The sequence below is a fragment of the Protomyctophum parallelum genome (assembly GCF_964188405.1).
Source record: "Protomyctophum parallelum genome assembly, chromosome: 7".
NCBI classification, from domain to species: domain Eukaryota; kingdom Metazoa; phylum Chordata; class Actinopteri; order Myctophiformes; family Myctophidae; genus Protomyctophum; species Protomyctophum parallelum.
Window position 1 is genome coordinate 43,785,685 of NC_139705.1, and position 17,978 is coordinate 43,803,662.

Here is a 17,978-nt window from a genome sequence, read left to right on the forward strand (position 1 = left end):
ACACTTGCAGATCAGGTGACGGGTCCATGTCGCTTGCAGAAAGAACTGTTCTTTTGACTGACAAAACATTTAGAGGTTCGGGAGGTCTATCTGGTTGGAATTATTTCAAACACTTTTTATTTTGTATCGCGCATCGGCAAGCATTCTCGCTTCATGGAAAGTAAATGTCGGTCGAGTCTAACCGAGCATTCAATAATAATAATAATAATAATAATAATAACAATGATAATAATCATTGTATTCGTATTCCTATTATCTTATCAAAATAATAAACAAATTCCAAGTTAATTAACCAGCCAAACGTATATGATTTAATTCGTTGGACATGGAATGCAGGCTTGAACAATGCCGTCTCCAGTTGTCGGAGGTGACAGACGAGTGGGGGAGAAAGGGTGACGGCGGTCGATTGGGCCGATATAGTCAGACTGAGTAAGAGATATATGCCTAAAAACATATTTACAAAACGTTTCAAATGGGGGAAAAAACAGAGATGATTTCAATCGAATATTTAGACAAAGTCATGCAAGGGGAACTTTCCCTGGACTCCATGGGCTAAGAAAATAAATGTTGAAATCTCAAATTCGGTCAGAACGGCTGCTCAGACTTCCTAGTGTTAAACAAGGGAGTAATTATATAGAGCTCTTCTGCAGTGACAACACCACAACATCCTAGACCTTCCTCTGAAGGACTGCCATCGTCAAAGCTGTCCAGCAAGGAGCCTCGCGGTCCTTCAGCGGCAAAGTAGCACAGTATGTTAGGAGACCGAGGGAGAGACAGGGATTTGGATGAACTCAAGGACAGTGGAGAGGACACAGAACAGCAAGGGAATAAAGCTGACAAGATCAGAGGGGCGCTAGCCCCTCCTATATACAGCTTTTGTCCCCACACGTCTCAATATTTGCCTTTGACAATTAAAGGAGAAATTAGATCAAATTTCCGTTTACGATAAAGCAAAACATGAAACAATACAATCAAAACAAAATGTGTGTACAATTGAAAGTCAGAATCTCCAATAACACCTTGTGTGACGTGTTGTTAATAGGTCTGTCAGTGGAGACAGTTTAGGGAGATGATCTGTCAGAGAGATTTCCTTACAGAGTCGTTGTTAGCACATCCGTGTGGACCATGTCATATGAGAATAAACACATTTGGATCTTGTCATAACTTACACAGTGCTATAAACAAGGTGACCACAGAGGGAGGCAATTTAATAAGGAAAAAGGATTAGCTGTGTTCATGTGTTGACGTTAATTAATGGCCACGAGCACACTCTAAAGATTAAACAGTGTGGTTTGGCTGGCAGAACTGTACTTTTGCTGTAGCTGTGCTCCGGGAGACCTCAACCTCAAGTGTTCTATTGGTTAAATAGACCACAGACTAGAACAGAAGGAGGAGCACTGACCTCACGATCGAGACCTGCCGCCACAGTCACGATGTCTCCGGTCTCACTGTTGATGGTGAACATGTTGGGGATAGGGCTGTGTGGCGTCTGGGACAGAATCCGGTAGCGCACCATGCCATTGGCCGTGGTGTTGTCGTCAGCATCAAACGCAGACATGTGCATCACATATGTACCTATGGGAGAAGGGGCAAATCTGTCAAAATCAACCCACTGTACTAATACCAGTAAGAGACCCCTAGGGCGAGGTCGCGCTGCAACAACAGAGCTTCTTTAATACAGCACAGTTGAGAAGCAGGAGTTAAACTATTAATCTGGTGTCAGTGAGGCCAGAGCTGACCGGCTCCCTATGTGCAGTTCTAGCATGTCAAACCATGTATGGCTATCCAAGGTTTGATGAAGTCAGTGTCATGATCTTCATATATGGAGATCCAGGTGATGATAGTCATCTCCACATATGGAGATCCATGTGTTGTACCAACTTGGTTCATTTGCAAGTGTGACTCGCGTCGCGGTAACCACACTGGTTATCATGAGACTGTCACAATACGGCCATATATTGATAGGTTTTAAATATACACTGCTGGTCCTGAGTACAATTTTCTTTTTATATGTGCAAACATGTGAAATGACAAATAAAGTGAACCTTGAAACCTTAACCGTGGCCATATATAGTGTGACTTGAGTGTAGAGGGTTTGATGATGTCAGATCGACATCGTCGTGAGACGGCCATATACAGTATGGAGCGTATCACGAGGCGTGATGGACTGACAACCTTCAGGAGTGTGTCACGAGGCGTCGTGATCTTCATATATGGAGACAGCCAGCCATATATGGAGCGTGTCACGAGGCGTGGTGTCACGAGGCGTGATCCATGATGGACTGACAACCATATATGGAGACGTGAGTGACGGAGCAGGTTTTGCAGGTTTTCATGGTAATCTGCGAACTACGGTCGCAACTAATAATGATCATATCTTTGTCAGAAGTGTCCCCGGACTCTGGAACGACCTGTCTAAGGATATTGGAGAAGCAACATCAGTGGAATCGTTTAAATGACTTCTCAAAACCCATTTTCTTCTGTATTATCTGTTTATTATTTTTTTATATTATAATATTATTATTATTATTATTATAATATATTTATTATTCTTACTTGGTACTTGTACGTGAATATGCAATGTACTTATATGTATGGTGCACTGCCTGAACTGTAACATACTTTAGAGCTGTTAGGGCACGCTAAAGGCCGTGTGCTGCAGGCAGTGATTGTGATGTCTAGTCAGTGACGTCATTAGGACATGAAGTATCCAAGCTATATATGATTCTGTATGTGTAATAAACTGTGTGAATGATTTAATGTGACCAAGCCTCGCGTCATGTTAATATCTTCTCCCGGGCCGGCCTGTCCGTCTTGCCCATGGAAATGCCAAAGGTCGTCACACACCAGAACCAGACGAGGGTCCAATACTTAGAACAGAGAATCATAACAGTGATATAGCCACGTTGTGTCAAGCGAGAATATGAAATGTGCTTTGTACAGTAAATAATATTATATTATTGTTTTATTATTGTTATTAATATGTCAATATTTGCACACAGGAGTGCTCGGTGAAACTGTCCACCCGTTCATGAGTACACACAACACAGATATACATTTGAATTATCTTCTGCTGTTTCTTTTAAACTCTGTGACAAATCTCTGTCTGCATGTTATCCATAAATAACTGTGTCTCAGTCTCTCTCCACCCATTGGGTTGGAGGCCAGTCTAATTGACAGAGATATAAATAGTAAAATCATGCCAGTGACAGCCTCGGTCCAAGGATAATTGTAACCGCGGCGCCCATTTCAAACTTCATTAAATCTCAAAGCAACATTTGTCAATGACTTGGTCAGAGGGAGACATCTAATGGACTCTCTGGGACGAGAGGAGCTGCACATTTGGTTTGATTCCAAGTTGAAACACTATCAATCTTCTATCCATCTCCTTTTCTGGAGATAGAGGGATCATGGGGGGGTTTAGGAATCGCAGCACGTCACACATCGCCTGGGTAATTTCATTAAGCTGCACTCTGCAGGCTTTAATGAGGACCCTTTGTACGGGCGTCCTTCACTGTGCCTGATGGGATTATGTCCCCTTAATGACTATTTACAGTTTTTCTACAATCACTTTGATATTAATTTCAGAGCCTTGAGTTAAATTTTCGAAACCTCACATACAACAAACGGCTACAAACGGCTAATCAAAAGTTCCATGTTTCAAAGCTCTAAAGATTGGTTTTCAACTGCCAGGCCACGCAGACGGTTTATTGCATGTCACTCATCTCCATATCTATCGTTAAAGGCAAAAAGGACAGTAATAAATAACTTAAAGAAAGACAAATAATTTATCCCATGTGGATCTGAGATTCAAATTGAGAACCAGAGATCTAAATGAATGTTCCAAAACAATTTCTTTTTAAACCAATGTTATTCTAAAATGAAAGGTGTACTCAAAGACATTGACTCATAATGCGAGGTTTGAATAAGGACAGGCATGTGATACAAGTGCTGTGAGAAGAAATATGGGGTGTGATGGTGGAAAAAACGTTATTCAGATCATTCAAGTCTGTGCATTTGCTTTCCATTGAACTCATTGGAACTGTACATTATACAACTCTTATTTATGGTTATTGTTCAGTTGAATGTCATGTGTGTACAGTAATAATGCATGCTGAGGCTTGCTGCTGTGTAGAAGGAGATGGGGGGAATGATGTATATGTAGCCATGAATAACTTCACACTGAAGAGTGATTATATTGGTCTATGTGGTTAGACATCAAATAAGCCAGTGGTGTAGTATAAATTTAATCCTCAATCTCCTCTCCATCCCCACATCCCTCTCTGCTTCATGAACACTAATAACCAGATAAATGAACATCCACCACAGAACAAGATCCTCCAACTGTGGACTAAATCAAGAGGAATGGGAAAAACTTTCTGTTACTTCAGTTGCTTCAATGGTGTGGTCTTAGTTTTTACAACATTCCCCCTGAACCCCTCTAATACACCATTATAAAATATCAGTTGACCTGAACCAGCCTTTCCTGAACTTAATTCCAAAATAATGTTTTGTTGATTCATTATTTAGCCATCATCCATTCATCCTGTGACTACCTGGCTTGGAGCCTTCGTCCACAGATCCGTTGTAGACCTGGTTCTTGAACTCGGGTCTGTTGTCGTTCATGTCAATGACATAGATGTAGAGGTCTATGGGGTTCTCCACCTGGTTCCCATTCATGTCCACAGCATGGGCTCGTAGCTGGACACACACACACACACACACACACACACACACACACACACACACACACACACACACACACACACACACACACACACACACACACACAGGGAGTCAGAAATTAGATGAGAGCTATTAACACAATAGCAATGTGACAAGGAGAGAGTAGGGAGCTCTTAGTCTCATGAGAGGACCACAACCGGGGCACCACCTCGACCATGACAGCTAGACAACTGAAATAGTCTCCAGCCAACAACGAGGCATGTTTCCTTGTGACAGGAAATAGAATAAGGACTATTTTTCGCCCTCAGCACGTTCCTCTTCCCCCAGATAGTTGAAGTTACTCTCCAATCTGCGCCTCTCTGGCTGCCTATCCTATGCTATTCTTTTCTCCACTGCCTCACCCTCCATGGCACTGAAATAGCATAGGTCTCTCTAAGGTTAATTTGACATAACGTTTCTCCCTGTGCATTGTCTGATCCTGTCCTTCACCCAATATATCCCTGTGCACAGTGCGCAATGCCCATCACATCACGCTATACCACAAAGGTGTAAGAGCCAGGTCCTTATCTATAGGCACGCACGCACGCACGCACACGCACGCACGCACGCACACAGATACATAAAGTATACTGTACAACCCCCACATCCTCCACCCCTCATGGACCTCGCTCTCTAATTCAATAATGTCAAGAGTCAGAGATTACCACCCCGTATAAAGAAGGCACAATGTAATTGTGGGTCCACATTAAAGTTATTATCTTGAAAGGCAGGGGGAGAAAACAGAGCGTGCCAGCCAGAGATTTTGGCTCAGAAGCAGCATCGTGATGGAGATAACGGCAGACTGCAGGAACATTGCGAGGCTCCAAGCTTTCCTCTCAGAAGAATGTGTTGACTTTACAAACACTTCTTCTTTAAGAAATGAGGGAGAACTGAACCATAACTTTGTTCTGCCCTTGACTGAAGTATGAGGTAAACAAAACAAAGTGAAGTCAAACTTTCACTGGATTGAGGTTTATTTATAGGATAAGTTTAAAGGACCATGTTTTTAATGAATAACTCATACTGCTGACGATTTGTCAAAATATACTTTCTTTTTTCTTTGTATTTTTTTTTCATGAAAGCCATTGGTATTCCATTCATGTCAGTGTAACATGAAAAAGAAAGGCTTGCCGAAAACATAGCCTAAAGAAAATATTGATTTACACACATTTCAAACATCCACGGCTTCTTAATAATCTTGAGTCAATTTTTAGGTTTTTCCTGTATCTTAGCTCTTTTTTTGTTGTTGTTGTTGTTGTTTTAACCTTTCATGCATATATTTTTGTCATTTTTTATTGTGTTTCTCGTTTATATTCTGTGTTCTCCTGCCTGTTTCTCAGTTTTTGCCACTGATGGTAACTTTGGTCAACCTTGGTTGTTTTAAAACGAGCTCTATAAATAAAGTTTGATTTGATTTAATAGGGATGGAATTAAGAGAAGCTGATAATAATGAATAACCCGAAAGTTTTAATTAAAATAATAATAACAATAATGATAATTATGCTTTGCAAACTGCTTGTGTCAAGAGAGTCAATGGGCTGATGATACCATATCAGCAGTATGGATACTGTTTGGGTTCTTATTAGTGGCAGTTCAACAGATCTTCAAGCTAACATAGCATGTTCTTAGCTTGAAGATCTGATCTTGTTGACATTGTTCTTGTTGACATGTGTCCTGATCTGTCCGTTCAATTGCTCCCTGTAAAGATGGACACTATTCTTCTGCGACCAACATGGGGTTTAACTTAGAAACTGCTGTCAGCAAGCCTGGACCTTTCTTAACAAATCATGTCATCGATCGGGGGTTCTCTCCTGGGTATAAATCTGTTCAGTTCCTGCTGTAACACTGGGCCTGCCAGTCGGCTCTGTGGGACTGTTCAACTAGGTTCACATAAGAGAGAGACAGAGATAAACACACCCAGAGAAAGAACAAAAGGAAAGGAAAGGGAATATAGATGCAGACAAACTCGCACATGTGAGGACACAAGCACACCCATAGCTCCACAGGAGAGAATCAGAGAAAATAGAACAAATGGAACACAATACAAGTGGTAATTTATCTGCGAGGGTGTCAAAATAGACCCATAATGTCAGAAGGAACGAGTGCATTCTCCGGCACGGCAATCAGACACGGCACGCTGCTGGGGGGAGGAGCGGCACTTGGCGGGGAAGGAGGGGGGGATTATGACACTCCACTGCCGCTCCGTTCCGTGGCAGTGTCGTTCCGTTTGGGGACGGACACCGCAACTGCCGAGACATTCGCTGTCGGTTAAAAATCTGCCGTGGCTTCCCTGTGAGGTTAGGGTTAAGGTCTGGGGTAGGGTGTCGGACTGCTGCCGCCGGTGGCAGACAATGCACTCACTATCTCTCCATAACGGTCCCGTTAAAGATAATATAACATTTAGGATGTAGCTGTGTAAAGGCTCTGACAAACAAAAAGGTATTTTCCAGATTATAATAGATTGGGAGACATTGGGTGACGGGTGTTACATAGTTGCTCCTGCACAATCTATCGTAAATTCTAAGATACTGGGTGAATACATGAAGGAATAACATTATAACCTTGCAAAAAAAGTCAACAAACTAATGAATGCAGTTCTTTGAGTTGTTCAGTGTGGTTTTATAATAGAGTTTTGTTTATTTGCAACGTTGACATTGACATTCCAGTTTGGGTTAGAATCTTAAAAGAGAGTGAGGCAGAAAGACTTATTTATAGACATAACTCACATGGTACGACGAGCACTTCTCTCGATCCAGAGGTTTGGTAACAAACATCTTGCCAGCAAGAGGGTCGATGCTGAACACCTCATTGGGTGGCTGGTCTGCTCCGACCCCTGTGATGCTGTAGCGGATCGATATGTCCCTGTCCTGGTCTGAACGGATCTGAGAGAGAGAGAGAGAGAGAGAGAGAGAGAGAGAGAGAGAGAGAGAGAGATAGAGAGAGAGAGAGAGAGAGAGAGAGAGATGTTTAGCCAAAGATGTTGTAAATGGCAAAAGTGGTAAATGGTGCATTCAATAGCATCATTCTTCAAAAGTGCTTTACAGTGTGTATTACTTTGTAAATTGTAAATGTGTCCATGTTAAGCTCATTCTGAAAGATAAAGATATACAGTAGTGTATTAAGCACAGTGCCAGGCCTGTGACTTACGTCGAGGTGTTGCATAAATGTTTAGATGTCCACAGTCCATGTGAACCACCGTGTGCAAGCCAATATGTGTGCAAGCCAGTATGTGTGAGTGCACATGGACATCTCTCTTCTAATCAGGGACTATTTCAGGGCAGAAAGAGTACACTTAAACAGTCTGACACTGTCCAAAGCTGTCTCCATCTTTCTCTCATGGACCCAATTTAGCCACACTTTTGACACACCAGGAAACCTGCCCTGCCAAGAAATAACTTGAGCAACTAACAAGGACCAGGGAAGGCTATACGATATTAGACAGGCGTCGTCGTGGCTGCTCCTAGCAGTGGAATAACAACCTGTCATTATCACCATCCTCATCATCACCACTCCATCCAGATCTGTCAATAGAGGAGCTTCTGGGAGGATGGATCCTCGAGGGGGTGTTATTTGTCTTAAGAACTGTGCTCATAATATATCTGCGAATTACAACTGACAGCTACCGCATGGTAATTAACAAGCATTAGGTGTCGGTGGTTATTACTTCAAAGAATGCTTACCTCATCAAACATACATGAGCTACCAGATTACTGCCTCTGAGGGGGCGACACTGATTACATCTACCACTATAACGCCTTCAACCCTCAACAGTCAGGAAGTGATGTGAATTGGCCATATATATTTAATTCAAGCATTTATCCGTATTCCTGTATCTGTCATCTTGTCTGCCTGTGTCCCTCACTCACTCACTGAACCCACGCACGCACGCACGCACGCACGCACGCACGCACGCACGCACACACGCACACACACACACACACACACACACACACACACACACACACACACACACACACACACACACACACACACACACACACACACACACACAAACACACACTTAGCTAATAAATGATAAAGGATAGGAGAGAGAGAGAGAGAGAGAGAGAGAGAGAGAGAGAGAGAGAGAGAGAGAGAGAGAGAGAGAGAGAGAGAGCTAGCTAGTTACTAGTGGTCTCGTGGATAGTCCATATTTGGTAACTGTGTTAATGTGATGGTTCATGAGAGAGGAGACTGCAGGTCTAGACTCTAGAGCAATCACCTCAGCCAAGTACCCTGTAGACTAGAGAATTATTTCAAAGTACTTTGAGGGCGGCTCTGTGAGGTGTGGGAGAAATGTAGCATTCCATTGTCTCAAGGAACCTTCTGGGATGTTTCTGAAGACACCAAATGTTTCTTTTCACTATGTAAAGTCTGGAAACTCCACCCTGTATTAAACTGTTTCATGTAAAACGTATATATAATAATAATAATAATAATAATAATATATACGATTTATATAGCGCTTTTCTAGGTACCCAAAGTCGCTTTACAGAAAGAAGTATTAATATATATATACATATTTATTAGAAAACAAATTAAAAGGTTTAAAAGGTTAAAAACTAGAAATAAAAATCAAAAGAGGGGCAAACAAGAAGGGTGTGTGTGTGTGTGTGTGTGTGTGTGTGTGGGGGGGGGGGGGTTTATGTATATATCTTGTCATGTTGTCAATGAAAGAGTTCAGTCTTAGCTGACTGGCCGCGTCCAGCGGTCAGGCAGTTTGCTGTGCTCCCGCGGGCCACCCATGGCCGCGGGAAGCTCTCTCTGTCTTTGTTTTCAATAAATACAACTCTGATGGGACCGTCATTTCATCTCTCTCTGCCTGCGTTCTTCATCTGATGCTTTGATGGCAAGGTTTCAACTACAGTCTGCAGTTTACTTTAGAGAACATTGTTCTTCTATAGTTTAGTGGTGTCTGTTCGTTCAGAGGGAGAGTGTACAGTAGGTTATGTGTGTGGGGTAAGAGAGAGAGAGAGAGAGAGAGAGAGAGAGAGAGAGAGACTGTATCACTCTGCATCAGAAACCAGGCACAGGCTAAATGGCCTATTTGTCGACAGATCAAAGCAATTCTCTTCATTACTGACAGCTTGTCTAGGTCTTAAGGAGATCTTATCAGCGAGCTTAGCTCCACTCTGCCTGGCAAAACTGGTTCAAATGTAAAATGATCATGATACTGGTTCTCCAGGGGAAACAGGGCCGAGGAGATGAAGAGAACGGATGAGAACACACGTCTACACACCACTGTAGAGAGGATGAGAACACACTTCTACACACCACTGTAGAGAGGATGAGAACGCACTTCTACACACCACTGTAGAGAGGATGAGAACACACTTCTACACACCACTGTAGAGAGGATGACGTGTTAATGCTATGCTGTACAGTACTACTATTCAGAAGAACAAGAAGAAGAACAAGAAGAAATAATAATAATTGCGACCGCACGTCACAATTACTATGAAATTGTGCATTTCCCGTCAGTCAGTTGTTTGGTTGGTCACCCCCAGGCATGACCATATATGGTGACATCATCAGGGATGGAGATCCATGACGTCATCATTGTCAATATTAAGCCCATATACAGTATGGAGATCCCTGACCTCATCAATATTAAGCCCATATACAGTATGGCAATCCCTGATGTCATCCATATTGGCCAGCAACTCTACATCTGACCTCAAACCCTTATATCTCTATATATGGAGCTGACCTGTTCTGACATTCCTTAAAGGGACACTTCACCCTTTTTGCAAAAAATATATGTTAATGACGTTTAGAAGCTTTAGATCACTTTCCTGGGGGTATTTATGTGTGTAATATGTGGTTTTAGTTATTTTAGATTGTAGCAGTGAGCCTGTTGTCTCTGATGTCATGGACACTGGTCTCACTACCTTCCTGGACTACAATTCCCATAATTATTTGGTGCACTGCTCCTCCTTGTGGATAGGGGGAGAGCTGTCTTACTGAGACAACATGTAGTCCAGGAAGGAAGTGAGCCCAGTGTCCATGACATCAGAGACAACAAAAAGGGTGAAGTGTCCCTTTAACCAGGGGGGCACACAACCGGTGCGCCAGTGTGCATGCGTCGTCAAAATGTTTTCTGCACGGCAGATCAAAGGAATACAAGGCGCATTTGTGCACCAACAGCTGAGACAGTTATGTAGAGAAAGGCATTCAAAAGGAACTCAAATGTGATGTTAACGTCCTGTAAGTATAGACTTAGAAATAAAACTAGTGTTGAATAATCATTACACGTGGCTCTTATTTTGAGTCAGTGCACAGGAATAGAAGTCCGTTTCAGTTGTAAACAAGCTACTTTCCCAAAGTTACGTGCTCCTGTCATAGTGGTAGTCGCTAAACCACGCGACCATAATTATTTAGAATATGAAAACCATGCATCTTGAACAACACTGCGATTACTTAAACATGGAACCTGCAGCAGTAGATGAGTAATTACTTTTATCTGGAAGTTTGTTTTGGTTCCAGTGGTTGAACAAACGTCCTCCTGCTGCTTAACGGCGAGCCTACAACTACACCGTCTGTGAGTATCTTTATGTTTTGCATCATAACAGCCCCCCACCGTGCACACCAACGTGCATGTACAGGTGCTCCTTTGAGAAGTAGCCCAAAATAATTATGTACAGCCCTGTCCATAACATGTTGATCCTTCCCCATCCATCCCTCCACTTCGATTTCTTCCTTTTGACTGATACCTGTTCATTTAAACTCTAGACGGGCCTCCCAGCTGACCTGTTCTGATATTGCACATGTTAATCTGACCTCATCAAACCCTGTACACTCAAGACACGCTCCATATATGGCCAGTACAGAATTAATTCCATAATGTTGATCTCCAAAGTGACAGTGCTCGCTCAGCAGTCTGATGTCACCCAGGCGGATGCGTGCACGCGACCTCGGTTGCTTCTCGCCCTCAGGCGTCTTACTGGTAATGAGAGTGCACGTTGAGTGCTATGCTATGTGTGTGTAGAGCTAAGCTATTTTTGAATTAGAGTAACATTTTAAAGGGACTGCACAGATAGTGAATACTCTGTAGCAATGCGACAGATTGACATATTCAATCATTAGCTTCTTTGGATGGAAAGCATCCACTAATTAGCATCCACCAGCAGAGCTGAGCTAGCTCCACAACATGGTCTTGGCTGGATCTATGTGAGTTAACCTTGGCTGGCTATGCTATTTAACCTTGCTTAAACTTTACTCTGGCCTTGACTAGACCAGACTACTACGCATATGTTAGCATTGGCAAATCTCTGTATGGCTTTGTGTGTTGGGTATCTCAGTGCTGATGGCTACCAGTACATGCTGAACGGCCTTAGCTGATTCTGCTGTGGGTGTTTGTAGCTCTGATAATGGCTGACCTCTGTTTTGTGTGCTATTGGAACATAACATAACAAGTGACACTGTGACAGAGGCAGATTTAAGAAAGAAGAACCGATTGTGGCATTCACGGTTACCCAGTAGACCTGGAACACCTATACGTTGTTACACCTTTCATATTCCCCCAATTTTATCGAAACGGTTCAGATTGGGTCTTGGCCATCTAGTGCCATGGTTGTCATCAAACCCCTGCTGACTGAAGGTCTTCCTTCTGACAACTGGGGGGGGGGGGGGGGGGGGGTCGTAACCCCAGCTAAACCATCTCCCACTGAGCCAGCACTGTCAAACATGACAGACACGACACTGCACTTCTGTTCCCTATAAAGGAAACCAAAGCTAAATCTAAAAACACAGCTAGGATTGATGTCAGATGATGCAGACCATGACACATTTTTGCATTGGATACACATACACTTTCAGGTAATGCCTATGTGCTCAGTCCGTTAATAGAAAACAGCATGTTTTGTGATTGCCTCCTAGCTTTTTTCCACCAGCCAAGACTGGTGACTGGAGACTGGAGAGTGGACCTACTATACAGTGTAATATGTGGCATGACAACAGTCACTAAAACCACGAGAACACAGATTCTTGTTGAACAACTAAACAAGATGTTTAGGGATAAGGGGTTTAGCGGTGACAAAAATGGAGCCCTTTGTGTTCCATTTAACAATACACAAAATGTGAAACACATGACAACAATAGTTGACATACAGCGTTGTAGTTACTACAAAAAAAGGAGGCCTTGCTCTGTATAGCTTCTTTCAGAAGAAATTAGCAATAAAATATACTGTACCAATCCCCCCACACCATTAGTTTCATGTTTTGAACATGCATAGGATTCTTTCTGAAGTTACTTCTGGAAAATAAATGAAGTATACAAAGCACAGACAGATGACAGATAAGACACAGACTGACAGAATATTGAGACAGATACGGGAATGCAGTTCCTTTCACACGCACGCACGCACACACACACACACACAGAAACAATAACAAAACACACACAGAGGCCTGTCATACCTCTACCAATTAGGGTGTGTGGTGGTTCAGACAGTGACTTTTCTGCAGTAGTAAATAAGCCCAGACACTGCCACTTGCAGCAGACAGCAAAGTCACAGCAAACACCTAAAGATCTGAAAGCTATAGAAATAGCTGGGCCCACCACAGCTTGAGAGCCCTAAACAAACGGTTCCAAATAAACAAGCAGAGAGAGATGTTCCTTTAACACTATATGGTGAGGCTGTACAGTAGGGGTGTAACGATATATGGTGAGGCTGTACAGTAGGGGTGTAACGATATGTGACCAGATTTGACTGAGAGCCTGCCATCGCGCAAATTCCAGCTTTTCACCAGAATGAGTTAATAGCACAGGCAGACTCTTCACATACTAGAGCATATCTGAAATGTAAATATGAAACAAATGCTTAAACATGTAGCTAGGTGTAATGTTAGAGGCCACAGAAGTGAACCTTTCAAGCCTGTTTTCTCAACTCGCTGTTTTCTGCAAGACATTACTCTATAAGCCATATCTCCTAAACTGGTGGGTCAAACTGAACAACCAATATGTCAATTTGAAGCTATGATTCCCTGCTTTCATATGAAATGAAAAAATTAAAATTAAAAAAAAATCCAATGGCAGTCCCTCAGTCAAATCTGGTCACATACATGGTGAGGCTGTACACTGGCAATCAGAGATACAGAGGTACTGGTCAACAGGTCACAACCTGAGATGGTTATAGCTTTCAACAGATAAGAGCTTTGACGAGAGGCAGATGAAGAGGAGGCTGCGATCTGCTGTTGGATCTAATATTTGTATGCCTGTTAGATGTTATATAACCGACATAACCATAATAAACCAGATGTCGCAGTGCTTCTTTGTAAAATACAGTAGACAAGTGCTCACAAAGGTAGCCACGTGTTTAGTATTTATTTTCTTTAGCTTTGAGTCAGGAAAGCATTTGCATTAAAAGCTTTCTTCAACACTCTAAGTTGCAACTTTGATCTGCTGTGATTGCTAAATGCTGTGTGTCCCTTCAAAACAGATGACTGGATTGATATCGAATGCTTTGTTCTTGAGATATCAATTTAAAGAACATGTTTAGCTCATTGGCTTGTTTTCAAGGAAGCCATTAAATACTACTTATTTAGACAGCAGTGGTCTGTCTGTCTGTCTGTCTGTCTGTCTGTCTGTCTGTCTGTCTGTCTGTCTGTCTGTCTGTCTTTCTCTCTCTCTCTCTCATTAGGGGATTGATTGACTATGAGGAAGGTTATGACTTCTTTAGCCACTCCTGCAGGCTTTGACATGGACAATATGAAGAAACCCTCAGACCCCTCCCCCAATCACCATGAGACACAATCGGGATGATTAGACTGAAGACCGAGGGAGACATTTCAAGAGTTCGGGACTAGAGAGAGAGAAGGGGAGAAAAAGAGAGAGGGCAGGAGGCAGTGGGGCAAATATGCTACTACTGCACTTTTGTCAGTCATTTACCCCCCCCCCCCTCCTCCATATGTGCATGATGTCCAGCTTCTATACCCCTCTCCCCCTTCATGCAGGTTTCCCTCCCTTCTTGTGCTCATTTCAGATCCAATTCAAGATCCAGCATTCTGCAGCCATGGTGAGAAATGCAGACTAGAGAGAATATATGAGTAAAAAAAAGAGTGAGAGGCGAAAGAGAGGAGGGAGAGAAGCAAAGTGGCTTTAAATTGACTGCCTCAGCAGAACTCTGTAATGGGATGTGAGCCCTGCTGTCTAGAAACAGGAAGTCAGGCGACCAATGGGAGTATGGGACAGCGTCCAGGGTTGTTGAGGACTCTGATTGGACACTATAGCATGGCAAGAGAAATCTTTGTTGCAAAGTGGTGTGAGCAGAGGTTGACGGAATCATCTATCCAGACCGCACATTGTGGCCTCGGCTTGATCGAACGCTGCCCGCCTCAATCTGTATCACGTTGCCTCCATCGGTCTAGTCTTACCAACATCCTGTTGCAACATCCTGTGGTTTAGTGTGAGCACAGCTGGAGGTGCGGTTTGGAGCGTACTGTATGTGGGCTATACTACAGCGCCCCCTTCAGCCTAGTGGGACCAACACCTCAGAGGTCTCTTCAGTTAAACACATGTGTACAGGTGGGGGGGATATTTGTGTTTGATGCTGCCAGGGTGGGAGCCCGGCAACATATTTCTTCTTCCTGCCAAGTGTGCCCATGTCAAAGACTGGCAAGCTGGAGGGTTGGCGGACCATGCCTTGACACGCACACACGCACGCACGCACACACACACACACACACACACACACACACACACACACACACACACACACACACACACACACACACACAGTCTGACTGCAGGACTGAATGTGTGTCAGAATCTTTCTCAGGATGTTCTGGCTGCTACTAAACCAGCTGAGGGATTTGGTTTGGCAAACTCCACCTCAGCCTGTACGTGTCCAGCTGTCATCTTGACAAATTAACCTAGGAAGAGTGAGGGGTTGTGTGTGTGTGTGTGTGCACTCTATTTGGTGAGCATGTTGACATTTGGAAGAACAAAATTCAGTAGGCTACAGATTGCCGCTTTTCACTTTGCTTACAGTGCATCAACCCCCGCCCCCATCTTTTCTTGACAGGATCAGAACATGCAGAACCTGGATCAGACCCAGCTTCACAGTTCCGGTGTCCACTAATCTCTTTCAAGTCTGAGGGGAGGTTATGTGGGAAAAGGTTATTGACAACCTGGACATGCACCAACATCCCCACTGGCTTTACACCAAGTCCTGTGCACAGCCAGTGACATTGACGGCTGAACCAGCCTCAAACTCAAAGAGTAGCGTTCTATAATGAAACGCTTTGCATATGGCCTCAACCACTCAATGTGCCACTGACCGCTATCCCATGTGTGCTGTTCTAACCAGACCCAGGGAAGGGAGTTATACAGTACACACACCAACTGTGCTTTTATGAGCAATGTGGGACATTTAAACTGTTAGGAGCAAATGTTCTTTTCTCCTGAAAATGATGCGAAAATAGTGTAGTGAAAATAATTACAGGCTGGGAACGCTCATGATGAGCAAGCAGCAATAAAAGGGCCCAAAGTTAAAATACATATAACACCTGCAACTTTTAATCTGTTTATCGTTGGGGCGGTTTCATCTCAAGATGGCTTAGAGCATTATGTTGCTCGATGAGGAATTGCATTATGTGCATAGACTGTGATGTGTACTTGAACAGCATATTTTAGGTATCTCTCTCTCTCTCTCTCTCTCTCTCTCCATTTGCGTACATATATGCGTGTGCATGTGTGTGTGCACCTGTTGACAGTATATGGGTGGGGGTTACCAGCATGCAAAAATGCTGTCACCCCAAGAGAGTATGCATTAGTCATGAAGAGATTCTGACAGAGGTCTTTCATTATGAATGACAAACTAAATAGGATCAGATTATTCTGCTACAGGCCTCAATTTATATTTTGGAAAGAAAGAGGCAAAGATTGCAAAATGGAAAAATACAAGCACATTAACTGAGATAGGAATTTCACATCAGATGTGCATCCAGACTCCAGAGGAGGTGAGATTCAATTCTAGCTCATGCCCAGGGGCTTTTTCACAAGCAATTACTTTCCTTTCCATTTCCACTAAATGTTGTTTATTTTAATGCAATCATTATGGAAGAGACACAAAACTCTCTACCTGATGTGATGTCGTCTGCCGTCTGCCTGTCTGTCTGTCTTTTCGACTCTGTGCCTGCATGACTCTTTCTGTGCTGATCTGCCTGCCTGCATGCATGTCTGCATCTCTGACAATCTTTCCGTCTACCTGTTTTGCCAACATCATCTGTCAAGTGTCCTTCCCTTCCGTTAGAAGGACTTCATCTCCCAATACCAGGACACAATTAATTCTCTCCCTCTTCAACACTGGTCCCAATCTCCCAGGGTCCCTTGCCATTCGGCAACAAGGGTGTGTTGGCCAATTTCACGGCACATTATTGTCTAATGTCTTTGAGGATTTCCGTTTCTCCTTCATCCTTCTGATCCACAGGGAAGCTCTTGTTTATCTCTCTCTTAGTGCATTCATACCAGAGAGCTTTGCTGCAATTAAAACAAATGCTGCTGCGCATTTTCAGAAAGTGCACTTTGTTTGGCAGGTGTGAAGGCACGGAGAAGGCATATTTTACACAGCGCAAAGATGTCCCGTTACCGTGGATAGACGTGGTCGAATGACTAATGAGGAGACTGAAGCCCTGATCAAAATGAGGACGAGTACATTAATCAATTGCTTAAGAAAACACATAAACAATGCAGTGCAGTGTATAGTATTATAGCCTACAGAATATTCTCTGTCTGTCTGTGCATGCCGTAAACATGGAGTGCTGTCACTGTGTGGGGACTAGTGGGGAGTAGGAACTTTCATCTCAATAAACGTGTAAACATTTTGCGCTGCTGTCTGTTATATCAGTGCGCTCAGCGCTGTGCCTCCATGCCCAAAAGAAGAGTGTGTGGCTGTGTGAGTATAGTGAGAGAGCGTATGCACGTATCATTTTATCACCATAGATTTCACTGTGTAGGCTAGTTTATGAATGGAACACATTGATAAAGGTCCCCCCTGCTGCGTTTCCAATTGCTGCGGATGACAGTGTGAAGGCAAACCGCAGCAAATTAAATAGGCAAGAATCCCAAATTCTCCGCCCAGGCCCCATACGCATTGAGTCTACCGAAGTATTAGGTGAGAATGTGACCTTAAAGTCTGTCCCATCTCCTATTAAAGAGACACAGCCTGGGACTGCTGCCCTTGACCCAGACGTAACTCTTGTGTCTTTTGGTAAGATAATAACGTTTTATTGAATGCTGATCCAAACCCAAG

The 17,978-nt window shown here is 43.2% G+C and overlaps 1 protein-coding gene across 1 annotated transcript in view; it reads right to left on the reverse strand.

Moving 5' to 3' along the window:
• Positions 1 to 17,978, reverse strand: part of LOC310862327 (cadherin-4-like) — a 243,801-nt gene that overhangs the window by 32,705 nt on the left and 193,118 nt on the right. The window contains exons 6-8 of the mRNA XM_083770178.1: positions 7,452 to 7,607; positions 4,557 to 4,701; positions 1,403 to 1,575 (exon numbers count right to left, since the gene is read on the reverse strand). Of these exons, the coding sequence (XP_083626304.1) occupies positions 1,403 to 1,575; positions 4,557 to 4,701; positions 7,452 to 7,607 (474 nt within the window). The remainder of the gene's footprint in view (positions 1 to 1,402; positions 1,576 to 4,556; positions 4,702 to 7,451; positions 7,608 to 17,978) is intronic.